General features: G+C 35.8%; 1 protein-coding gene across 3 annotated transcripts; it reads left to right on the top strand.

Moving 5' to 3' along the window:
• Positions 1 to 27,231, top strand: LOC103477721 (NACHT, LRR and PYD domains-containing protein 12-like). Of its 3 annotated transcripts, XM_081597164.1 has the most exons (18): positions 1 to 89; positions 2,600 to 2,697; positions 3,478 to 3,582; positions 3,871 to 3,975; positions 4,290 to 4,394; positions 4,987 to 5,091; positions 5,379 to 5,483; positions 5,818 to 5,922; positions 8,073 to 8,136; positions 8,617 to 8,845; positions 9,555 to 9,645; positions 10,412 to 10,472; positions 11,179 to 11,398; positions 13,914 to 15,705; positions 15,794 to 15,967; positions 21,154 to 21,327; positions 21,515 to 21,561; positions 25,043 to 27,231. In XM_081597164.1, exons 2-18 carry the CDS (start codon positions 2,633 to 2,635, stop codon positions 25,549 to 25,551), a joined length of 4,056 nt encoding a protein of 1,351 aa, XP_081453290.1. In that variant the 5' UTR covers positions 1 to 89; positions 2,600 to 2,632; the 3' UTR covers positions 25,552 to 27,231. The 3 variants fall into 3 exon arrangements, with proteins under 3 accessions (XP_081453290.1, XP_081453292.1, XP_081453291.1); XM_081597166.1 differs by lacking the exon at positions 4,290 to 4,394; XM_081597165.1 differs by lacking the exon at positions 1 to 89 and having other exon boundaries at positions 1,961 to 2,697.

Raw genomic sequence — 27,231 nt, forward strand, 5'->3', positions numbered from 1 at the left:
GACTTTGTGTCAAGAGAACAAGGAAACAGTAACGTATTTTTCATTTGTATTTTCGTTTGGTTTACAGCTTTCTCACGGACATATATATGGTAAAGTAACAATGTCTTTATTCTCTTTTTACGGTTTGTATGTTTTTGTCTCATTACATAAAAAACTTGTTTATGTGTTACTGAACTGTATCCTTTCAAAACAACTCATGTTGCTGCAGGTTAAGAGGATGGTAAAATCCTCTTAACCTGTAAAATCCTATTAACCTGTTAGTTAAATGTTTTAACTAACATTGAACTAACTTTTTCCCGTGTAAAACTGTTCTTTACAGGGAAAATCTGTTACATTGATTATGATTTGTCAAACAAAGGCTTTTGTAATGAAACTAGAAAACCAAGGAACCAGAAAAATACTGTGAGATATAAATAGACATGTTATTTATTTGTCAGCATGTCTATACAATGTGATCAGACATAAATTGTATTGAGTTATGAGTGTTTGAGAAGGAAGCCTTCTTAGGCTGCTATCTTTGCGATCTGACCCCGGATAAGTGGAAGAAAATGGATGGATGGTGTTTGAGAACAGTTTTTGTTATGCAGATGCAGGATGCACATATATTCCCTCAGCTGTTGCAGACAATGCTTATGGCGACATCGGTTCTGTTGTTGCTAAGGCATGGACACAACACTCCAATGCATTTGTGACAACATCAGAAGATTTTAATCATGCCCCACTCTGCTACATCGCCAATGTTTCAACAGTTTGTCAGCTGCTCAACCAGAGAAAATATGTTAGATTTGTTTTGTTTTATTTTATACAAATGTCAAGGATTCATATATCCAAAGCAAGATCTTTTCTACAAAAGTTAGATCACAATCTTGTTCTTTTCTGCCAGTAGTAGAAACCCCTTGTTTAGAGACAATATGCAAAGGGAAAGACTGCGAGATGTGAGATAGTGGTCAAGCTAAAGAAGCCTTGCAGGGTTGTTTTGAGGCTACAAACTGGAGACTTTGTGCCTACCACATGGAGAGGAGATCAATATGCCATGACTTAGTGTGTGACAGACTATATATAAGCCTCTATATCAGTGGTTCTTAACCTTTTTTGAGGTACCAAACCCTCAAAAAAGGGTTTGAAAAATGGACTATCTGTGATTTAGTAGCTCTACATTAAATCTTTAGCCATATTAGGTGATGGACAGCTCCAAAATGCTAAGAAGCAATAGATCTGGCAGTTTCAAACTGCCAGATCTAGTCATAACGCATATGACTGCGTTATATGAATGCGCAGTCATATGCGCATTCATATAACTGCGCATATGAATGCGCAGTTTCATATGCGCATTCACTGAATCCTTCTGTAGTGATAAATAAAATATGATTTTTTTCCCCCCAAATTCAAGACATTGGGGGATCAAGACCGACTAGAATCTAGTTGGATCACCCCAAGATCACCAAGTCTTTTTAAAAGGTAGAGTCTCTGAGAACAGTTCTTCAAAATATAGTCAGTTTCAGCAAAGTTGAGCTGACTGTCCAGGAACGACCCAAGGTATTTAAAATTTGCCACAGTTTCAACAGGTTGGCCATCGAGAGAAACTGGAACCACTTTAAGGTCTTGTTTGGATCAGTGGTCCCCAACCCCCGGTCCGTGGACCAATTGGTACCGGGCAGGAGCAACACGAACCGATTCCAGTCACGAACATCCCGATTCCAAAGGATAATCCAGTAAAACCCCCAACATAGCGGGTTTAGAAATTTTAAATAATGAAAAATAGATGAGTAATGTCCTCCAATAATGAGAATTTTGAGCTGCAGCATTAACCAATAATGACAGTTAATCATCACTTTATGGCAGCTGCTCTGCAGGAACATGTTTTTATTTTGCCAAGAAAAGGTGGTAAAACACTCAAAGATATTTTACCACACATTTTGTGTAGCCTAATATCTTCTTTTTCAATGAAAAGATATATAAAACATATAACATCAAGATTACACAGACTTATGCAGATTGTTCTGACATTATTGAAGTTATGGTTTAATGCACTGGTTTAGATAATTTAATTAGCTCTACATTCTTAAGAGAATGAAAAATTAATAATAAATAAGACTTTGTGGTATTCTGATTTAGTAATGTAATTATATTAGTTGTGTTACCACCCCCACGCCAGTACAGGCAGTACCAACCCCGAAAAGATGCGACTAAGGAGCAGAACGAGCACTGATTAGCTAAGCAATGTAACGTGATCCTCTGCAGCAAGTGATGGTAAAGCGGGGCGTCATCATGTCTTTACACAAGTGTGTCTTTACCTCTGCGGCAGAGGCTCCGCCGAACCCCTGAGACCGACTCAAGTTAAGAAACACTGATCTATATGGACAACCACACAGCAGAACTGTTAGATGCTTTTTAAGCAAAAGGGAGATCAGTCTCTACAACAACTCGTTGAAGTACCTTGACTAATATGCAAATCAATAACATTCAATTTTCCTTTGGGATCAATAAAGTATGTTTGAATTGAATTGAATTTTAGATAACATCATAATAGAGCAGCAGGATATCCAGTATGACTTTAACCTGTAATGAGAGGATTCTAACACATTTTGTCTTTATAAAGGACATTTTACAATGAGTCAGACTGAGAAAAGGAATGAGACATTCAGGCCCAAATGATTGTCTGTCCTCCAAAAGTAACGCTCAGATTGGACCTGAAAGGTAAGATGATTGATCAACACTAAAAGCACATGCTGTACTTTATGTGAAACATTGGAAAAACTATGCTAGTTTGTTACACTTACATTTTACTAAAATCTAAAAATGCTTAATGAGAAATTTAATTTCCATTTAATTCAGATAATTTGTATAGCACCAATGCACAACAAACATATTTAGGCTCTTTACAAAATAACTCACTTTAATTCAATCACGCATACAATTCAGTTACACTAATAATCACAGTGGTAAAAAAAGCACACTCATTAACTTGCAGCATTCACCTCTTCTGGACGAGGATTTAGCGATAGTCAAAAATCACTTTCATTGTGTCTTTGACTTTACAGCAATAAGTCACACCAAGCATGTAGTGGAAAGGAAAAGGTAGAAAAGAAAAGAACACATCCAGCTATCTCCGTGATGATACATTGATGATTATAAACCTCATTATTATTAATGAGATCTTTTTTATTTCAGGTTTATTGTGTTTTTTGATCCACATACAATTAACAATTTTGGATGTTTCTTCCTGCAGAAAGTCATATCATTTATTGCTAACTTTTATGTTGCTTGAATTTTGTCCTTGAATTATCTGAGGACTTGGTAGATGAAGTTGAAGAAGTCCTACAAAATCTGTTTTCCTATATGAAAAATAACAAATCCTTGGATTATACACTTGGTTTCAAAAATAAATATTTTTACAAGTTCATTTACTTCTATTCTTTTTTAAATCAGATATCTTTGTTCAAATGTTTCATTTTAAACATACTACTTTTTTAACAGTCTTGGGCAGAAAATGAGGAACTCTTCTACGCCGAGTGTTGTGTCGCTTAAGAGCGACAAATCAATGGATTTCCCTCTCAATTTTAAAGATTCTTCACATTCAGAGTGAGTAAATCCTGTTTTTAATTTTTACAAGACATATCATACAACCTAAGGTCAAGGCAGATATTTATTACAATATGTTTGGTTTCTGTTTTGAGTTGCAAGTTCTATAATATATATATATATATATATATATATATATATATATTTCCATATGGCAAACTCTGTCTTACAAAGCTTTTTTCATAAACAATACGCTTGTTTGCAAATTTGTTAAACATTTTCTATATTCTTTAAATCAGATATCTTTGTTCAAGTATTTCATTTTACAAATACTACTTTTCTTGACAGTCGTGGGCAGAGAATGAGTAACTCTTCTACGCCGAGTGTTGTGTCGCTTAAGAGCGACAAATCAATGGATTTCCCTCTCAATTATAAAGATTCTTCACATTCAGAGTGAGTAAATCCTGTTTTTAATTTTTACAAGACATATCATACAACCTAAGGTCAAGGCAGATATTCATTACAATATGCTTGGTTTCTGTTTTGAGTTGCAAGTTCTATAATATATATATATATATATATATATATATATATATATATATATATATATATATATATATATATTTCCATATGGCAAACTCTGTCTTACAAAGCTTTTTTCATAAACAATACGCTTGTTTGCAAATTTGTTAAACATTTTGTATATTCTTTAAATCAGATATCTTTGTTCAAGTATTTCATTTTACAAATACTACTTTTCTTGACAGTCGTGGGCAGAGAATGAGGAACTCTTCTACGATGAGTGTTGTGTCGCTTAAGAGCGACAAATCAATGGATTTCCCTCTCAATTATAAAGATTTTTCACATTCAGAGTGAGTAAATCCTGGTCTAAAAATTTTTACAAGATATATCATACAATGAATTTTACATTTTGTCATGACTCTGATTATTTCTTATTGAGTTTTCTTAGCCTTTTACGTCTTTGATCTTCATTTCTTGTTATAATATCTTTGCTTCTTAATTTACTGACAGAAAACCTTACAGAAAGTAGAATTATAAGGACAGTGATTCAATAATAAACAGGGAGTGATGTTGACATATGTCCTTTCACTAAATCCAACAATTACTGGAAATTTACATGTCATGTAGTTGTGTTTGGTAATCTGCAGATTATGTTGCTTTTAGAAACGCGCATGGTTAGAAGAACATTAGGATGTTTTCTCTTCTTGCTGACTTATGTCTTGGTAGCATGAAAATTACATATCAGTTATGTATCCGTCAAAATAGTCATGATTCTAAATTATTACTTTTATTTCTTTTCTCTTTCTGCTTTCTAATCTACATAGAATTAATATTTTTGGATGTCTCTTCCTGCAGGATGTTACAATATAATTTTTGCTCTCTTTTGTCGATTATACATTTTTTTTCAAGTCCTTCATTTTTTAATGCTTTTTTTTTTAACAGTTTTGGGGAAAAAATGAGGAACTCTTCTACACACAATGCTGTGTCCCTAAGGAGTGAGAAATCAATGGATTTCCCTCTCAATTATAAAGATTCCTCATCTTCAGGGTGAGTAAACTCTGCTTTGAAACTCAGAATTTGATCAAATCTATTATACAGCCTAAGATAAAGTGTATGATTAGAATTGCATTAAGCTTGGGTATGAGTTTTTAAGTTAAAATCTCTGTCAATATTCTCAACATATTAATTGTTTTAAAATGTTCATTATAAGCAGAAGTTCAACATGTCATCTCTTCTTGTCGGTAGTTTATTGCATGATTCATGCTTTATTCATCTTGAGTCAGGCATCTTTGTTCAACTGCCTTTTCTTTTGCCAATGCTTCTTCTTTGAACAGTTTTGAGCAGAAAAAGAGAAACTCTCCTGGACCAAGCAGTTTGTCCCTAAAAAGCGAGAAATCAATGGATTTCCCCCTTAATTATAAAGATTCTTCAGATTCAAGGTAAATCAACTCTGCCTTAAAAACCACGGTATGAAAATATATTTTTCATATAGTTTTCAAAACGCTCACTATGTTCTAACAGTAGGATATGGGACAGCTGGTTTGAAAAACAGAAAACTTCTACAAATTTAGTCAGTTTTATTATTATTTTTTTTTATCAAACATTGTAGCCGCACAAGTCCAATGGAATGATGGCCACAAATCATTCTTGAACCTTAATATGTTTATTTATTAATCATAGGCACTCAGCAACACATTGAAAATTAATGTCTCTCTGACAATTGCAGACATTTTTGTGGAAGTGCTTCATTTGCTAATACCACTTTTTTAACAGATTTTGGCAGAAAATGAGAAACTCTTCTACACCGAGCATTGTGACCCTAAAGAGCGAGAAATCAATGGATTTTCCTCTCAATTATAGACATTCTTCATTTTCAGGGTGAGTAAACTCTGCTTTTAATCTCTGGATTTAATCAGACATGTCATGCAGTCTAAGATCAATGCATACATTAATTGCAATACATTTAATTTATGAGTTGGAGTTTCTACCAATGTTATTAATAATACATTTTGCAATAACATGTTTGCAGTTAGGAATCCATAAGCAGGATTTTAATAATTTAATAGAAATGTAAACAGTTAAAGGCATTTTTCCAATTCTTCCCTTTTTGTTGTACAATAGGGATTACAACAATGTTTGGTTTATCCAACAATTAATACCTATGATTCATATATATTTTTTGAAACAATATCAATAGAGTTTTCATTGAAAGAAGTTGGAGCACCACCTGATAATCAGGATAATTCTTAGCCAAACACATCCAGTCTTACAAATTTCCCACTGCTGGGATCTTGACACACCTTACAATGTGTTAGGTGTGTCAAAGGTGGTGGGAAATGACTGTATCCCATTCTGGAAAATTGACCTTCAGCAACCAAACAAGCAATGGCTTGCCACAAAATCCAGTTGAAATGATGTTCAGGAACGGGTCCAAGAAATAAAAAAATAATGAAAGGTTGTGGTCTGACTGGGAAAGTTGGTGCTGGTTGTGGGTCCAAAAAGTGCCAGTGGGTTTGTTTGCTGGATTGCAAACTGAAGCGAACATCGTTAGCAGTGGTGGAGAAAGTACTCAAAATATTTACTTAAGTAAAAGTACAAATACACAGACAAGTAAAACTACCACATTAACATTTGTACTTAAGTAAAAGTAAAAAAGTACTGGCTTTTAAAAATACTTAAGTATTAAAAGTACAAGTACTTGCTGAATGGATTACCTAATCGCTAATATCATTAAGTGAACCGATTGTATTTAATTTTAATACATCAGAAATGTGCCATTTTAATGAACAATGCCCCAGATAAAGCATGTTTTTATTGTGTTTACTATGTAACATAGTTTAGACTTAGATATGTGATTCTATGCATCATAATTTCAGGGATGGAAACATCTTGTCTCCTGTCCTAACATAACATGAACTTCACTTTTTTTGCCATTAGTGGCTTTTATTTTTAAAGAAATCCAACAGAAAGGGGATGGAAAGAAGGTGGGCGGGAGAGGACAGGCAACCGAGGAGGCAGTAGCAGAGTTGTAGTCAAGACCACCTACCCAAGACCAAGTCAAGACCAGCAACCCGTGCTACGTGACACACAAAAAAATTTTACTTTTACCTATCAAAATTGCTTCTCAAATTGATCTGAAAGATCCACATTCCCATAAAAAAACTAGATATTAAATACTTAGAGCTGAAATGAATTTAATCAGTAAAGATCCGTCCAGAAGAATCAGATCGTTCCTGAATGTCATATCACTATATTGCACTTTGGTACCAGCGTTGTCCCATATATGTGACACCTCAGTCAACACCTCCACATAATAATTCTGCGCATGAGTGACAACTTTTTTCATGGCAGATGCAACATGTGTCTCTGTACAGCTAGCTAACACGGAGCTTACCTTTCTTTAAGCTTTCCTTCCAAGTGACGCTAAAAGTTGGACGAAGTCTCCACCGTCTGTGAAAGCGAAGCGCTGCTAATTTTACATGTCGCCATATCAATTTATGCAGCGCTATTATATTACTGACATTAGACAGACAGCTTCTCCCGCTCAGAGGAAACCACTGCGCATGTCTGGAGCTCCGCGTGCGAGTAAAGGTGGAGCCGATGGGTGACAACAGACACTAAGTCACGTTATTGCTCGGATTTTACGGCGCCACCTTAAATCCCTGAACTTCACATTTTAACGGAAAAAAGCACAATGTGACTTGGATGTAACGAGTAACGCGACACTTTTGTAGAAATGTAGTGAAGTAGAAAGTACAGATACTTACTGTAAAATGTAGTGGAGTAAAAGTAGAAAGTATCCATTATTAAATCTACTTAAATAAAGTACAGATACACGAAAATTTTACTTAAGTACAGTAACGAAGTACTTCGTTACTTCCCACCACTGATCGTTAGTAAACTACTGCAACATGGAGAGCAGAAGTAGTTTGAGTCTGACTTCTGAGGTAATTCCAGTTACTTGCACCAGTTCACAATTAGTTTCTCACAAAGCAAATTAAATACTTGTGAATAATGACTTTCCACAGATTTGACCAAGAAATACCAAATGAGACCAACGGTTTTCATACAGACCTTCACTCAATTTTTGAGGTTAGTACACTAAAAAAATCTATATATATTTTTAAAATATACATTTAAAAAAAATCTATATTTTTTTTAATGTGTGAAAATATTTTTCTCCATGAAAAGAATGTATTTATGTCAAGCTTGGGCTTAATTATGTATGTCAGTTAAGCTTTTTCCTTTTTTTTTTACATTTTACTACAGTATAGTACATAATAAGCCATTAGTCACAGAATCAAGAGCAAAAAATGAGACAAACATTTAAGTTATGTGGATGAAATAAACACCATGAGGACATTCATGGCTGGTACCAAAATCTAAAAATAATGTATTCAATTATGCATTTACACAAAGAAACCGTTTATAGATTGTTGTCTATTAATTTGGTTAAAAATGCCAAAAAACAGAAATGTTTTCTCCTAAATAATGGACACTTATGCAAGAAGATATTCCTAAACAGATTGTATCCGTGAGTCAAAAATCTAAACATAACTTGTTTGTTTACAGAGACTTGAAAGGGAAACTGTAATTTTTATCAGATCGAAGCTGAAGAAGTTCCATCGGCTGTTAACTTCTAATTACTCAAAACACGTTGGGAAACGTAATGTGACTAAAAACGTGCTGCAATGTGAGGAAGGAAGGAAGATCTTTGGTGGAGAAGATGAGTTCATGAACTTTCTTCTGGAATTTCTGAGGATGACGAAGCTTGAAGACCTCGCTGATACTCTGTCTACCAGTAGGAGATTATTGTTCCTTTGAGTGTTTAACAGATTGTTTTCACACATTGATAGAACATTTTGGAATGACTTTGTGTAGTTTATATTATTATTAGCTCTAATGTGAATTAGACCCAAATTAGAATCGCCACAAATTTGGCAATACTTTGGGTTTTACATGTAGCTCATAGCTGATGTTTTCCATCATAGATGCAACAATTTATCGTGTGGGAGGAGTTCATGCAAATGTGGTTATTTACCATTGGATGCTGTTATTACATCAACACTTTGCACTTTTGAAAAGCAGGAGGCAAACTGGCGCATAAAATATTTGAGGTCATTGTGGTGAACAGGAAGCATAGATGTGCTGAGAGAAGACATTACTTGCCAAATATTTGCAACTTCTGAAAAAAATATAAATTTAAAATAATGAAAAATAGATGAGTAATGTCCTCCAACAATGAGAATTTTGAGCTGCAACATTAACCAATAATTACAGTTAATCATCACTTTATGGCAGCTGCTCTGCAGGAACATGTTTTTATTTAGCCAAGAAAAAGTGGTAAAATACTCAAAGATATTTTACCACACATTTTGAGTAGTTTAATATCTTCTTTTTCAATGAAAAGATACAAAACATATCATCCAAGATTACACAGGCTTATACAGGCTGTTGTAACATTATTGCAGTTATGGTTTAATCCCACATATTTTCTTTCTTTTGTAAAGATCATTCGACCATGAATCCATCTAAGGATAAAGACAAGTCAGAAGTGTTCAAACTGTCTGAAGATGATGACCAACAGTTCAAAGATGAAAGGTAAAACTGCTGAATTACAATATTTGGTACCGCACATTAACCTCACATGTTTTCAAAAATAATCTGTTTGTTACAATAATTTAAGTTTAGATGTTACATAAGATTCAACATATGTTTGAACTTTTACCATAACTGTCATTATTTCTTAAATTGTTCAGGTGTAAAACTAAAAACATTCATCTGCATCTTTTGTTTTCAGACAATAACATTAATTTTTAATAGTGTAACAATTTTCCTCTACCACAACCAATTATGTATATGTATATTCCCACAAACTGTAATACTTTGTCTTCTAATGTTTTGCTTTTTTAGAGAGCTTGGTGTCTAAATGCTCTATATCTGTTTTTAGAAAAGGCTTGAAGAAAGGCTTGCTTGCAGAATAATTTTTATTCTTACTTTTTTCCATTGCTATGATAAGCATCTCAAAAGCTACAATGACAACTAAACTATAAACACAAATCCTAGAGGAGTTAAGGCTTCAAAGGTGCAGCAGAGGACTAAGATGGATGATATGAGTGACAAACTATTTACTTTCTCTTTGCCTCCTTTCAGTCTAGATGGATGGGTGTGCATGGCTATGTCTTAATAAGTCTGCTGTTTTCTGGAAAACAAGAGAAGTTGATAGTTTTTGACAATTAAAAGTGAATTGAATCCTAAGTGATTCAATGACTAAAGTCTGCTTTATTTGAGTTTTGATGTGTGATTTTAATTAGACAAATTGATGTTTATCTGGAAATGACTATGGTTTGTTTAAATTTCTTTTTAGAAATAGATTAAAACCTCTTCACAGAACGTCCCAGAAGGCAAACATGGCAGCAACATTTGAGGTCAGTAACGTTATAAGTAAAAAAGTAACAGATGAGGTTGTTAGTTAAAAAGAAATTAGGATATTATTAAAAAAATGCCTCCTTTCAGTTTTTTTGTGTATCACAGTAAAATATTCCAAATCAATGAAATCAGATTTATGTCCAGACTTTGACTAGACCATTCTGAACCTCTATTTTTTTGTGCTTGAGTTGAGCGCTGAATAAACTGCTGTGCTTTTTATCATCGTGCTGCTACAGTGAACCGCTGGGCTAAAGACTTTAACCCGTCACAAGCATCTGAAATTTTGAGACTCCTTGAAGTCTACTAATCCTGTATTTAAACAACTGTCTATTTTAATAGTGTAAACATGAATATATATTAATGTTCATTAACAAATGCAGGCAGGTCCTCAGACAGGTCCTGTTTCAGTGATTTCTTGATTCTCGTGGTCTGTGGCTAATCTGGCATTTTGCATTTGCTCAGGTCTTAAAATGTGTTTGATGATATGAAATATTTTGAGACGGAAAAACAGATAGTCTTTTTCTGAATGCTTTGGATTACATATACATTTTTATTTTGTGGTTTGTGACCAGAAATTACAGTTAATGTGATAATTCAGATTGCTTTAATATGAAAAGATGTTTATATTCATAAAATTTGTCAGGACCAAAATGTGTTTTTCTTTTTCTCCTTCTAAAAATTCAAATTACAAACTTTTTGTTACAGAATCTTGAGGAAAACATTGTTACCTTTGTTGACAATGAGCTGAAGAATTTCCATAAGCTCTTATACTTAGATCACCTTCATAGCCAAGGTGAGGAGGAAGAAGTTGCTAACTGGGACGAGGAAGAGCAGATGAGGATTACCAAAGAAGCTTTTCTGAACATGATCTTGGAGTTTTTAAGGAGAATGAAGCAAGAAGAGTTGGCCTTTGCTCTACATAACAGTAAGATAACTTAAATATCGCACAATACTGAAGATTACAACATAGAAGGAAATTGTTCATGACATTTTTTTCCCCCTGGATGTTTAGATCACGTTGTGTTGTCCAAGACTCCAAAAAATTGGGGAATTGAAATAAATTCAGAGATAGAGTTCATAGATAATATTTTCCTTCTATAATCTTCCTATAATATATGTAGTATACATGGAATTAGAGAACAGCTTTAAGAAACTCTTCAATTAAATCAACTGGCAGTTTGCATTTTGGTTTTATTTTAGATATAAACACTATTAAAATGTATTTTTACCAAAACAGTGAGTATTTAGACCAACAGATATTTTTGTTATGAGTTTGAGGTCTGCAAACTCATAACCTTATGTGTTATGAGTGCATTAAATTAACTTCAGATTGAACTCTTTGGGATGCTTACCTTAGTGCACTGCTGCCAGTGTTACTGACAGTGTTGGTAACATTTTGTTCCATTAGAAAGTCTCTTAAGAGGTTTTGTGAATAATGTTTACCTTATTGAAGTGACATTCTGAGAAACTTCATAGAATTTTAGAAATTAAAGATGTTTCCTAAAATGTCTTTACGAGAAGTTATTCTCATTAAGTCTCATTATTCTTTGTGAATAAGAGTCCAGTAGAAATGCCAATGGCATCTATGTATCCATCAGGGAGAGATGAATACATAGATGTTCATCTCTCCCTTCTCTTGCACTATAAATGAGGTGAAATGCAGGGTGAAAGTAGTTTTAAATTCTTGGGGGTACTATATACCCCAAAGAAAATATATATATATATATATATATATATATATATATATATATATATATATATATATATATATATATATATATATATATATATATATAAAGATGGGTAGCTCTTGAATTGCTACAAAATAAATCTGTATTTCCTTCAGCCCACTGGCTGCAATGTTGACACCTTGAGATGCCATGAAACCTAAACTCTGAACATCATGGCATGGACTACTGTTTTCCATGTCTGGCATATAACCATTTTATCTTTTAAACTGGTTATATTGATCCTGTGTCCAGACAGAGGGATAATCAGTAGCCTAGAATCATGACCTGTTTGTTCTGAAGATCCTGCAGCTTCCACTTCTCTTCCTAACATGGCGCCTCCTCACCCTGACTCTCATACTGACAGGAGGAACCACAGAGCTCTGTTAAGTTAAAAGCTCATCTTCTGAAGTTGGGATGTTTTTCCTCCAAAAGGGTCTAGAGAATCACCTCAAACCAGATGTTGAACTGGATTTTATTTCACTGTCATTTGTGAATTTTAGAGCCTCACTTTCAACAGTGGAGCTATAAAGGTTGAAAAAGATTATCATTTTGGAGAAAATCTCATCAATATCAATATTTCCACTAAATAAGAGGCAAAAAACAAAATTGTTTGATAAAGGAAAAGCCTCAGACTCTGAGCCGACAGCACCAAACAATTTTTTAATATTAAATAATTAATTTAATTTCACACAATTATCACGGTAGAAGCCATTTGTTTGTTAAATACTTAATGACATATTTACCGTGTTTATTGTAAATGACATATAGTCACAGAATAACGAGGTAATTAGTCCAAGTTTGTCGTTTATTGAATATTCAGAAACTACAGCGGCTGTGATGCACCAATGCAAAGGTAAAACAACCTGAACAGGTGATCAACTCTAAACCACTTGCACCTTTTTACTCTACGTCTCTCTGTTATTTAAGCACACCCGTTGCTGTGGCAACCACCTGCGCTCAACCCGACCAGAGATTACGTTAAAAACAAAACATTCAGTCCATTACGTTAATAGGTTTGCAGGCTTAATATTTATTTTGCGATCATTAATAAGCTCCCTGATCACAGCGGTGGTTGATTAGTTAATTTTAAGCTCCTGCTCTGCTCATTATTTTGCCATGGAACCGAAACGCACATAATTGCGCAACAACTTGCTGAAACAATAATCAGTGAGATTATTATTGTTGTTGGGTCATTAATTTGAAAACGTTTTGCAAATTTTTTTGTTGTTCTTGAATAAAGCTAAGGACGTTTTGATAAGGAGCCAGAGGAGGGCGTGCTGCTTTCAGCCTCCTGGCAGCGTTCAGTTTGTCACCTAATGCCGAGATCGACATATTGCAGCCCTGCTCTAGCAAGTTCAGAAAAGTTCAGAAACAATATGAAATGGAGAAAAAAAAGTTATTTATTAACTGATTAAGTCGTGTTTTAGATTGTTCTTGAAAAACTAATCAGTCACGGCTAATTAGTGAGCGCACTCACAGCTGCACAGTGAACCCACTGATTCTTTACAGCACACAGCTCCCCTCTCTTGCAGGTAAACGGGTACGGCAGGGTACTGCGTACTCCCAAAAGATTTAGAGGGGGTACACAGTACCCTGCCGTACCCTGCCGTACCCTGCCGTACCCTGCCGTACCCCTTACTATCACCCCTTGTGAAATGTATATACTCATGAACTGGTAATACTTCGTTTTCTCATTTTTTGCTTTTTTAGAGAGCCTGGTGTCTAAATGCCATTCTAAACTCAAATCCAACCTGAAGATGAGGTTCGCATATGTGCTTGAAGGAATTGCCAAAGAAGGTCATCCAACCCTTCTCAATAAGATCTACACTGAGCTCTACATAACTGAAGGACATGAAGAGGCCATCTGTGATCATGAAGTGAAACAGATTGAAAAAGCTCTCAGAAAAACAATGGACCCACTAACTATCAAATGTGAAGATATTTTTAAACCCATCTCTGGAAGAGATAAACCAATCAGAACAGTGATGACAGAGGGAGTAGCTGGCATTGGAAAAACAGTCTTGACACAGAAGTTTGCTCTGGACTGGGCTGAAGGAAAAAATAACCAGGACATCCAGTTCACATTTCCATTTTGCTTTAGAGGACTGAACATGGTGAAGGAGAAAAAGTTCAGTTTGGTTGAACTTATTCATCTCTTCTTCCCTGAAATCAAAGAAGCAGGAATCTACAGTTTTGATCACTTCAGAGTTTTGTTCATCTTTGATGGTCTGGATGAGTGTCGATTTGCTCTGGATCTGAAAACCAAAGAGGTCCTGACCGATGTTAGACAGTCCGCATCATTAGAGGTACTGCTGGCAAACCTTATCAAGGGGAGGCTGCTTCCTTCAGCTCAAGTCTGGATCACAACTCGACCTGCAGCGGCCCATCAGATCCCTCCTCAGTTTGTTGACCTGGTGACTGAAGTCAGAGGATTCAATGACCCTCAGAAGGAGGAGTACTTCAGAAAGAGATTCACAGAGGAAGAGGAAAGCAGAAGGATAATTTCTCACCTCAAATCATCAAGAAGTCTCCACATTATGTGCCACATCCCTGTCTTCTGCTGGATCATTGCTACTGTTCTAGAAGACGCCATTAAAGCCAGAGAAGAAGCAGACCTACCCAAATCCCTAACAGAGATGTATGTCTACTTCCTGGTGGTTCTGTCCAAGGTGAAAAATGTGAAGTATGATGAAGTAGCTGAAGCAAATCCCCTCTGGACTCCACAGACCAGGGACATGATTCAGTCATTGGGGAAACTGGCCTTTGAGCAGTTAATGAAAGGCAACCTGGTTTTCTATGAATCTGACCTGACTGAGTGCGGCATTGATGTCAGAGCAGCCTCAGTGTATTCAGGGGTGTTCACAGAGATCTTTCAGGAGGAGAAAGGGTTTTTCCATCAGAACATGTTCTGCTTTGTCCACTTGAGCATTCAGGAGTTTTTGGCTGCTCTTCATGTCCATCTGACATTCACCAACACTGGAGTCAATCTGCTGGCAGAAGAGGAATCAGTCTCACCTGGGTCAAAGATGTCTGATGAACAAATCGAGCACTTCTACAAGAAAGCTGTAGAGAAATCTATTGCTGCTCCAGGTGGCAAACTGGATCTGTTTCTGAGGTTCCTTCTTGGTCTTTCTCTGAAAACCAGTCAGAGGCTCCTCCAAGGCTTTGTGACAAAAAGAAAAACATCAAGCAGTTCCTTTAAAAACATAGTTGAATACATCAAGAAGAAGATTGAAGAGATTCTGTGTCCCTTTGATAAATCCAATTTATTTCACTGTCTAAATGAACTGAAGGAACTTTCTTTAATGACAGAGATTGAACAATTTTTGAAATCAGGAAAACTGGAGACAGAAAATTTCTCTAAAGCTCAGTGGGCAGCACTGATCCACACTCTGCTGTCTTCAGAGGATTATGAGAAAAACTTTGATGTGAGAAAGTATTTTATTTCAAAGCAGGCTGAAGAGAGTTTTGCACCACTCTTAATAAACTCAACTAAATCTGTGTAAGTCAAAAAGCAACCACACATTGCTTGTACTGAAATAAATTAGATGAACATTTTGTTGAGTTATTAACTTCTTGTTTGTATTTAGACTCAGTTGCTGTTGTCTGGATGAGGCAAGCTATCCACTTTTGAGATGGATTATCACCATACCACGCTGTTTATTGAAAGATTTGGACCTAAGTAACAACGACATGAAAGATTCGGGACTGAAGCTGCTGTGTGAAGGCATTTCCAAACCAGTCTGTAAACTTGAAACTTTAAGGTAAGTTCTTATCTGTTTGTTCAATAAATGCCTTTTAAATGTTTTTTAACAGGGTCGTTTTTGGTCTCTATAGAGCTCTGTCCACCTCCACAATGTTACCACATTCACATGCAGCTTTTCAACAGACAACTTCAGATTCATTAAATGATTTTCCATCAATGTTTTGCACATTTTATAGTGTTGCATTAGAAATGGTAAATGGAGATGACAACATTTGAAATCACATCCAATTTCACAACAAATGCTTTTAATGATACTTGAGATAGTTTTTGGCTTTCTCACTAAGTAGTTAATTCACTAAAGATTATATGATATACATTTGTTGAATAAATTCTGACGTAACAAACTTTCCTCTCCACTGATGGGTCTGTATGTTACTAGAAGCACGAATCTCAGGAGTGGTCAGTGAGAGGCTCACCATCTCAGGATGGAAGTAATGGAACCAGGGACCGCATTGATGTAATATTGTTCATCTTTGATCAGTTTTTCTTAAAGGTTTTAAGAATATATTTTGAAAGATTAGGATTCATTCACCTGACCACTTTGTGCAGGCGCTCAGACATTTTTAACTTTACCCACAAGATTTCCGAGTTCAAACCTCCAGGACAAAGGGGATGACTCTCTCTATTTTTCTGAGATGTGCGATGCATGCTATTGCAACTGCTACATATTTTTATGTAGCATGCTAAACATGCTAAACAACATAAACATCAGCATGTTTGTACTTTTCATTTTCTTTTTTGAGATGTTTTAAAAGTTTGCTCAACATTAGCATTGCTAGTATCTTGTCCAAGGGCTCTCAAACATATTGAGGAAAAGGAACCAACAACTCTCTGATGGTCAGACTGTACTCTACACACATTGTTAATGAACTTTATGTTTTATTAGTGTGAATTCTGAGAGGGCTGCACAGTGGCGCAGTTGGTAGAGCTGTTGCCATGCAGCAAGAAGGTTCTGGGTTCGATTCCCAGCCCCGGTCTTTCTGCATGGAGCTTGCATGTTCTCCCTGTGCATGCGTGGGTTTTCTCCGGGTACTCCGGTTTCCTCCCACAGTCCAAAAACATGACTGTCAGGTTAATTGGCCTCTCCAAATTGCCCCTAGGTGTGAGTGTGTGTGTGCATGGTTGTGTGTCCTGTTTGTCTCTGTGTTGCCCTGCAACAGACTGGCGACCTGTCCAGGGTGACCCCGCCTCTTGTCCGAAACGTTAGCTGGAGAGAGGCACCAGCAACCCTCCCAACCCCACTGAGGGACAAGGGTGCAAGAAAATGGATGGATGGATTCTGAGAGGCATTCACACACTTGAGATCCTGTTTCTCTTTATTCCTGACTTCTGCTTTATTAGTGTGAATGCCTACAGCAGTAGTTTCCAAACATTTTCTGGGCTCCCTCTATGGATTACAAATAGGGAGAGTTAGACTCTGGCTGTCTGGTTGAACAATGTGTGTGAGTGGGGAGGGGGAGCTTTCTTAGAGACTCCCAGTTATACTCAGCCCTGGGTCCAGACGAACGGGGGGGGGGAGAAGGGACAACAACATCAGTAGCCCACAGGCTACTTGTTAAGGTTAAGGTGCTGAATTGATATTAGCTAGTCGTCATTTAGCCAACGCGGCTCGAAAAAACAGGTTACGACATGTTAACACCAGATTAAATGGTTTTAACTGCTGATAAAAGTGACAAAAGACACAGATATGGGAAGGGTGGAAGCCCCTACTGTATCAAATTGATAGGAATAACAGAGAGTTGGCCATTCTAAGGTAAAAACCCAGCACATACAGCGTTCATGTTTTTTTTCCATCCAGACGACTTTCTTGGGCCCCCCTGCAATGGCACAGCGCCCCTCTAGGGGGCGTGCCCCACAGTTTGGGAACCTCTGGCCTACAGCATCTGGTTGCTCCGTAACTTTCGCCACTCTTCTTTTCTTGCATACTTTGTGCTATTTTCACCATTCAAATTTTGTAATATTCAGCTTGCTCTCCTAATACTGGCTATATTGCTTGGTGTTCATAACCTTCATAGTTTTTATAATATTCAGCATTTTCATGACTTTTTCATTTCCATAGAAATTAACGGACAAACAGGAACAGCTCCCTCTGCTGGCAGACTTCAGAATTCAATGTATTAGTTAAGTTTTGTTTCATTCCTATAGAAAGGAATTAGCATGTGCGATAAGACAGGATGAAGCGATCAGGGGAATAACCCTCTCTGGTAACTATGGCAATGACATCAAATTAACAATGTATATGGATGATTTAACTCTATTAGTATCTTATAATACTTCAATCAATGCGAGCTTAATGACTCGTGAGAAATTCACATTAGCCTCGGATATGAAGATTAATAGACAAAAGAGTTAACTTTTTATTGTATTTGGAGGAAAACCAAGGAAAATGGGGGACTAGTGGAGAAAAAAAGGTACAATAAAAATATTAGGACTTGAAATAGGGAAAATATGGAAGTCAATAACTGGAAGAATATTCTACCAAAAACCCAGAAAGACCCAGAAAGACTGAAAAGAGAAATCATGTATAGATTGGTGGACAAAGGAGGGAGGGCAATACCCAACATAGAAGCAAAGTTTACTGGAATGTTTATAGCTCCGATCCTGAAAGTCTGCTTGGAAACGACCCCCGAACCCATGTAGACGCCCTTTGTAAAATTTTGGCTCGGAAGGCAAGTGCTTAATGCTTGGAGTAAGAGAGTGCCTTTACAGATCCCCTTCTCAGATGACGATCCACCCATCTTTAGGCCAGTAATTAAGGCACTGAAATATAATCTAAAAGACATTGCACCAGGAGATTTTAAAAGGGTTAAAATAGAGGAGAAAATCTCCCATTGTAACAGATTGACACCAATTGATAAAATGTGTGAGGGGTTTGTACAACTAACATGGAAAAATGTTAACTGTGTAAAGCTGTTGAATGTGCATAAAGACTTAGCCTGGAAAATTGCTAATCAGTGCCTTCCTACAAGAGCCTTTCTACATAAGAGGAATTGTCCAAGCCCTCAGTGTCCGAGGCCCCGATGTGGAGATAACGAAACTACTAGACATGTATTTTGGGGATGCCCTTTTGCACAAAATGTATGGACACTAATGTTGCCATGGTTATATGATTTGTGTAAAGAAAACTTATCTTATGAAGTGATTGTGTGAAAAAGGCTGCCTAAGTGGAGTTTAGAGCACCTGCGGATCAGCACGCAGATGAAAATAGGAAGAGAAGAAAAGGAAGGAGTCGAGTTACCGATCACACTTGTGTAGTTTGAGTTACTTTTTGGAGTTGTTGTTACCTTTTATTTTTGACGTGTGTGCGTGAAATACAAATCACGTGCGCACTTAATCTATACAACGTGGTTTTTTGTGTCGTGTTTATTTAGAACAGAATGTCTGTGAAATCTTTATTAGTGTAGTTAGTTAAGTAAGTGTGTTATTATTTCAGTCATTTATTCATCAGACACCGTTACGGCAAAATAAAGATTGAACAGCAAGTGCAGGTTGGACCAACCGACTCTGTTTCTTTGGCGGTTCTGACCGGACTCACCACAGTGATTTAGCTTTTCCATCAGCAAGTTACAGTTTCCTAACTTTTAGATTGCCTACGGGTTAATGAAAGATGACTGGAATGATGAAGATTTTTTATGGTGGATAGTTATTAATTGTACCAAATATGCGATTTGGAAAGCAAGGAACATTTTAGTCTTCAAGAAACATGAAATTGCAGAAGCAACAGTAAGAAAAGTGTTGGCAATCTAATCAATATTGAAGAACCCAGTGGGGACCAAAGGTAACAATAACATATCAAAATGGAAAATCCCCAGTCACCTTTCTAATATTTGTAAATTATTTGTTTGACCTTTTTTGTTTCTTTTGTGTAACACATAAAAAGCTGTAACTTTACAAAATTGTTTTGTTCTTGATTTAACTTGCAAAGAATTAATAACAATTGTGAAAAAGTGACAAAAGTGACAAAAGTGACCTTGCTCTAACAAAGAGTTAAACCAGCCTGGTCATCATGGTTCAGTGTCCAAATGTTTGGTAGCTTTAGCTGCCTAGCTGATGTGGCCTTCTATGTAGATTTGTCACCTTGTGTGGACTACTTCATACATTTCTGCAAGTCTTCATTTGACTTCAATCACATTTGCCATCTGCACCAAAAACATTCAGCATTCACACTTGCGTTTTCTTAGGAAATACACACTTTCTAGTTATTATTCTGGTTGCTCTTTTTTTGGCACGCTTCTTCTCTTGCATACTTAGTGCTATTTTCACAATTCAAATTTTATATTCTCTAGCTTGCTCTCCTAATGTCGGCTATATCTCTTGGTGTTCATAACCTTGATATTTTTTATAATATTCAGCTTTCTATTAATTTTTCATCTCCAAAGAAATGAATGGCAAAACAGGAACAGCACCCTCTGCTGGCAGACTTTAGAATTCAATGTAAAACTTAACCTTCGTTTCCTGACTGCCCAGGTCTCGCAATGTATTGTGGAAAGAGGAAATATTTCATGGGCTTATTGCTATTTCACTTACATAAATGTATTATTCATAAGAATTTATTAATGTGAATGAAAATCATGAATATGAAGTTTGAAACTTTGCTACAAAAGTAATACACCGCTGTGTTTCTTTTTTATTTCGCATCATGAGTCAGAACTAGATGTGCGAAGTTTATAGTATCACCCACGCTGGATAAAGGCCACTGCACTTCTTTGGTGGGTTAAGTTATCCTTAGTTCTGCCTGCACATTTGGTTGATCTGGTTCTGAGAAAGAGCTAAATCAGCCAGGACCAGCTCTATCAGTGTTTGAGTGTTTGTTAGTTTATCTGGTCAATGTTGTCTTCTATGTAAAATTGACACTCCACTTGGACTACTTTGTACCTTTCTTCATTTAATTTTCATGAGTTTTTCAAGTTTTCATTTGTTGGCTTCAAACATATCATCTTCACCAAAAACACTCAGCATTGAGCTTTCAGCATTCACACTTGCATTTTCTTAGGAAATGCACACTTTCTAGTTTAATATTGTTTAAATCAAAGCCACCTTATATCCCTTTTTATATGTAAGCTGTAAAATATATAAATGAGGAATGGAAGAATGCATTTAGAAGACAATGATAACTGAATCACAAAACCTGAATGTGCGACAAGAAGTTAATGCCATTAATTGTAAATATTTGTGTTTTTATAGGTTGTCAGGTTGTTTAATCACAAAGGAAGGTTGTGCAGCTCTGAAATCAGCTCTGGCTTCTAACCCCTCTCACCTCAAAGAGTTGGACCTGAGTTACAATTACCCAGAAGAACATGGAGTGGCTCTCCTCTCTGCTGGAGTGGAAGACCCAGACTGGGCCTTAACGACTGTCAGGTGCTGGTCTATTTGTTATTAGGTCTATGATCTATGATCTTTTCAAACAAACTAAATAGTTAAAATAGAATAAATGTCAGAATGTGAGAATAAATTCATCTTTCTTATCAGTGCCATACTAAACCACCTACAGTAGTGTAATCACAATTTTTCCAACCCTGCTAACCTAGTTGTTATGTTGTTGCAGGGTGGAGCCGAGTGGATTACAGTTTTTAATACCCGGTCTGAGGAAGTGTAAGTATTGTCATTTTTAAGAAACAAATGGCCTAAAAAACATATATGTATATTAATGTCAAATCTGATATTCCTGTAAAAAACAGCTTGTATGTTAGCCTATGTAGGGTCATGGGAAAAAAATGACTTAATTGTTTGGATGAGAAGCAGTAGCATATTTATTAAACCGTTACAACATGAGAACAAAAATAGAGTCAAATGAGTTTATCAAGTCTGCTCTAGATGAGAATAAATTCTTTCTGTCTTTTTTTTAACGTTTCAGTTTGTAGATGTTTTAAGTTTTAAATGTTGTGTTACAACACTGACATGTTTAACAATAAGAAATTAATAATAGACAAGCTCAAGATTGGATAAATTAATAATTACAGTGTAATTAATAATTACAATTGTGTTTTTTTTCACCATTGTCTCTGAATGTTTTCCACCCTGTTAGGAACTTTTACATATAGACCACAAATAGTTAAACATTTAAATTTTGAAGGATAATAACCTTTTCTTAAAAATAGTGTGTTCTTATTACTATATAACATGTTTTATTCTTGAAATTGTAACACATCATGTTATGAATCGTTTATGTCTGTATTGTAAAAACACAAAACAAAACAGTTTTTTTACTCATTATTAATAGCAGCATTGAAAATATTGGTAATTTAAAAAACTTATACCAATATTTGGATTTATTGGTCTTCAATTCCCAACATGGCACAGAAAAATTCACTGTACGTAATGTTTCTGTAACAATATTTAATAGAAATGTGTGGAATAGAACATCACACCCTCCCATAATTGGGTGTAAAATCAAAGTCTTTGATTATAAAATCTGACGATTTTCATCACTGGTTGCAGGATTGCCTTTTTCAAATCAAAGTATAGGTAGAGTATTGGTCCTGGCTCTTATTTGGGAAATACAGGTGATATCCCTGTAGTGGATTTTCCCGTGACAGGAACTCATTGTTCCCCTCACAGGAGTCAATGGGGGTAACTAGTGAAATGAAAACAGACAAATGACAAAGACATCCTCAGACTATTCTGCAACTCTATTCCATCATCAGAATTTTTTTATTTCACTTAAAATGATTACTTTTCACCCTAATTTCCACCCTTTTTGGTTCATGAACTTAACAGGGTGGAACTTTTCTAACTAATCTACTTGTAGCTCTTTATTTAGCTAGCTAACCTTCAACAGAATAACAAACCTTTAATGACTAAATCTAATATTAGGTTTTTTAAATTCTATTGAATTATCATTTTTCACAATCTATCATAACAGGGTAGAACATAACAGGATGGAACTTTTCTAACTAATCTACCTGAAGCTCTTTATGTGGTCAACACTTAGCTAGCTAACCTTCAACAGAATAACAAACCTTTAATGACTAAATCTAATATTAGGTTTTTTAAATTCTATTGAATTATCATTTTTCACAATCTATCATAACAGGGTAGAACATAACAGGATGGAACTTTTCTAACTAATCTACCTTTAGCTCTTTATGTGGTCAAAATTTAGCTAGCTAACCTTCAACAGAATAACAAACCCTTAATGACTAAATCTAACATTATGTTTTTTAAATTATATTGAATACACATTTTTCACAAACATAACAGGGTGGAACTTTTCTAACTAATCTACCTGAAGCTCTTTATGTGGTCCACATTTAGCTAGCTAACCTTTAACAAAATAACAAACCTTTAATTACTAAATCTAACATTATGTTTTTTAAATTCTACTGAATAAACATTGTTCACAATCTATCATAACAGGGTGGAACTTTAAGCTTTACAGGTTTAACATATTTAAGATAAGAAAAAGTACAGAGATAGTGACAGTTGAAGCTTCCTTTGTTTTCCATGGTTGAATTCACATCAAAACCAATTGATGTCACTTACATTAAATGGTTTTAAATTTAAATTAAATTTTAGACTTTTTGAAGGCAAAAAGGAAACATCATAACAGGGTGGAAAGTTAGTTCTGGGGCATGCATAATATGAAGAAAATATGAAATGAGAAAAATAGTTTCAACAGATTCAATTGCATATTAAAATAATGTTTAGTCCAGTCAATCAATCAAGAAAAACATAAAAACAATATAGATTTTATTGTTTAAACTTTATGATGAAGTCTATTACACTGCACTGGGGACACAATGAAATTGAACATGTCGGTCACCAAAAAGGTGTGTAAAGAACAAAATAATATTTAAAAGGCATTTCATTTATATTTGAATAATGGCAAACATCTAAATGTATAATTAAAATACTTTGTTGTAAATATTTGGCACATTTTACAAAAAATAATTATAAGCAAAACATGGGGACATGGAATGTTGCCGCAAAAAAAGAATCACCCAGTGTTGTGACAGCAGGTTGTCACTGCTTGTGATTGTTTCCCGACATAGGGAGAGGTTTGATTGAACTACAGTGATTTCGTCCCTCAATTCTGTCCTTGTGTCCTTGGATAAGACACTTCACCTGCCTTGAGTGCTGGTTGTGGTCAGTTAAATCTACCATGAGTCAACAATAGGCCACCCTACTATATAATCTACTGGGGTATCGTACACAGTTTTCAACAGGAGAGGACTCTCCTTTCCAGATGTGATAAAGAAAATTGGATCCCTATATGCATGTTCTGCCTCCCATGTGGGCCCTTCTAGGTCCCCTCTGCTGCAACCCTCACCCTACCTGTAACTCCTTCCCTAAGTGATGTCACAAATATGCCACAATTGTGGGAAGAACTGTCTGGTGTTGATTTCTAAATCAACATCAGACTGAGTTACTGTTGATGTTAATTTAGAAATCAACACTGGATTGCTTTTTGTTGAACTTTTTGGAACTCTTTAGTGAGTGTTGGGGAAACTAACACCCATGTTGTTGAATTAACACTGTATTTTTAACATACAACACTTACACTGGAAATCTAACACTTTTGAATTTCCTGCGTAAAGCAAAGATTAAGTGTGTTTGAGGAAAATCTCTAATTCTGTTTAACAGACAGGTTCATGCTGATGTCCATCAAAGTTCATTGTTATTCTTGAATGTTCCCCCTTATGGTCACATAAGTAAGCCTTTATGTAGCTCTCATTTTGAGTGAAAAGCAACAATTATATTTGACTTTTTATCTATTTTTGTTATTTTTTCTTTACTTTTTAAAATGCTAAGCCTAATGTAATTACTTATCAGACGGTAGGGCTCAGACACAAAGAGCACAGATTTGAAATTGGCATTAATAATGACTGGAGGCACATTTCAAATTCAGTGGGGGAGACTTCATGTATGCTTCAGGCTGGCTCTACTCAGAACATGTGACAGTGGACATAGGTTAGTTATCCATAGAACCCATTTTTAATACATCTCATTAAAATAAATGAATAATTACAACATTACCAATGTTTAGTAAAATCTGTTTTAAACAGAAGTTATCATCAATGCACACAATCCAGATAATTGTTCACGAACTGAAATCCTGCTGTCTCTCCATCAGATGCCGTTGAACTCATCCTGGACTCCACCACCACACACAGAAACCTCACTCTATCTGAATTTAACAGAATAATGATGGTGGGACAAGGAGAGAAGCTCTTTGATGCTGAGGAGGAGCTGCTGGGCAGACATGATCTCTCTGGTCGCTGTTACTGGGAGGCTGAGTGGAGAGGAAAAGCTTTCATTGGAGTGACGTACAAAACAATCAGAAGGAGAGGGGAAAGGAATGGCTGTGGTTTTGGAGTCAATGATCAGTCATGGGCTTTGTTGTGCTCTAAGGAAGGATTCTCTGTTCTGCACAACAACAAAATAACTAAAATCTATGCAGACCCTTCAAACAAAGTTGGGGTGTATGTGGACAGGCCTGGTGGCACGGTGTCTTTCTTTGGGGTTTTCCCTGATAAAATGACCTTCCTCCACAGCTTCAACACCAAATTCACTGAACTTGTGTATCCTGCTTTGAGAATAGAATCTGATCCTGTTAAAATTAGAATGGCCACTGTGCTGTAACTGCTAGAACGGCCAGAAGCTGTTGACCACCACTTTCACCCCTTAAATAAATCCTATGCAATATAATCTTACAATCTTACTTATAATATTGCTTACTTTTGTCAAATTGTTTCAGAAATCGTATGATAAATCAGCAATAATCTTTGCTTCCTCTATCACATAAATAAAATCTAAACATTAGTTTTCATATGTAGTAATAATTCAAAAGTATAAAATAAAATAACAGAACACAAACTGGATGTCAAAATTAGTAAAGCAAGCTACCAAAGCATGTATATATTACTGTAAGTATCTACACTACTTACACAATTATTTTCAACTTGCATCCATCACATCCCCTCTCTTCACCCAACACAACTCTCACATATAGTTTTGCAGCATCTGGAGTAAGTGTCAGATTTTGTATCCAACGCAGCATCTCACGCGTGAACTGCCGTACACACTGGGCATCTCAGTTGTTCAAGACCAAGCAGAAAACTGCATCTTTCGTTATCAGAAACATCCTGTTTCAACCCCTGCTGACCTAAGTGTCAAGCCTGAAACAGGATGCTGGTGAGAGTAATCCTGTAAATACAATACCAGTCTATAGCAGAAAGTCTGCCGATGACAAGAAAACAGCCCAAGCAGTGGGTACTGTTCAATGTAAATCCAGATGCTGCACATCTCACCGCTGTGATGCCGTACTGAAAAGTTACAGTGAATGTTTCTGTCAAGAATGACTATTCAATAAACAAAACCTTGGTTGGCTTTGTTGAGGCTGACTGGCCTGTCAAATGGAGATCAGGATGTCCACCATTCAACAGACAATCTATTTCTTCTGAGTTGAGGAACAGTGAACTGACTTTGCAAGAAACAACCAACAGTTGCACTTTCAGCATCAGAAGCAGACTGTGTTTCTCTCACTCAAGATGCCACAAAGTAGCTGGTTGAGAAGATTTCTGAGTGATCTCAGTTTGGACAAAGCCTCCATTCATTCTAGAGGACCATCCAGGGACCTTTGCAATAGTGAAGATTCAAGTGGATCATTTGGGATCAAATAATATAGACATACAATTACATTCCTCCTGAATTTGTTAATGGCAAAGTTAAGTAGCACTACTGTCCAGATGGATATTGCAACAAAACCTCTTGCAAGACAGAAGTCTGAGTGTCTTAGGAGAGATAGTCATTTATTTTTCTAATGTAAATATAATGTTATGTAATATGATGTTATGTCATGTTGTTGTGTTGTAACAAGGTTAATATGTTTCTGCTGAATAGCAATACAATAAAAAGCAAGAAAGAAAAATGACTAGGTTAGTCTTGTAAGTTTTTGAGCTGTTTATTATTTAAACATTATTTTGTATCTTTATGTCACTGTCAAAATTATAAACGTTAACGGTATATACTTTAAGTATTACAGCAGTACTGTTCCATTACGTAATAAATATGCTGAAACATCTATTCTCAACAGTTTAATATGGCCATTAATCACTTGTTGATAATGACTTAGTCACTTCACATGTGATTTGTAAGATGATATTGTGTGTGAGGATATGATTGTATGGATGTATAGACATATGTAAACGCAGATAAAATGGAAACTTAATTAACCTGTGTTTATTTTTATTTGATTTAATAATGAGAGTCCATCTGAAAATATTGTATGACTGTTTTGATTAGGAGGTCATAACTTTCTTA

Source organism: Poecilia reticulata, chromosome 16, assembly GCF_904066995.2.
Source record: "Poecilia reticulata chromosome 16, P_reticulata-male-v2, whole genome shotgun sequence".
Classification (NCBI taxonomy): Eukaryota; Metazoa; Chordata; class Actinopteri; order Cyprinodontiformes; family Poeciliidae; genus Poecilia; species Poecilia reticulata.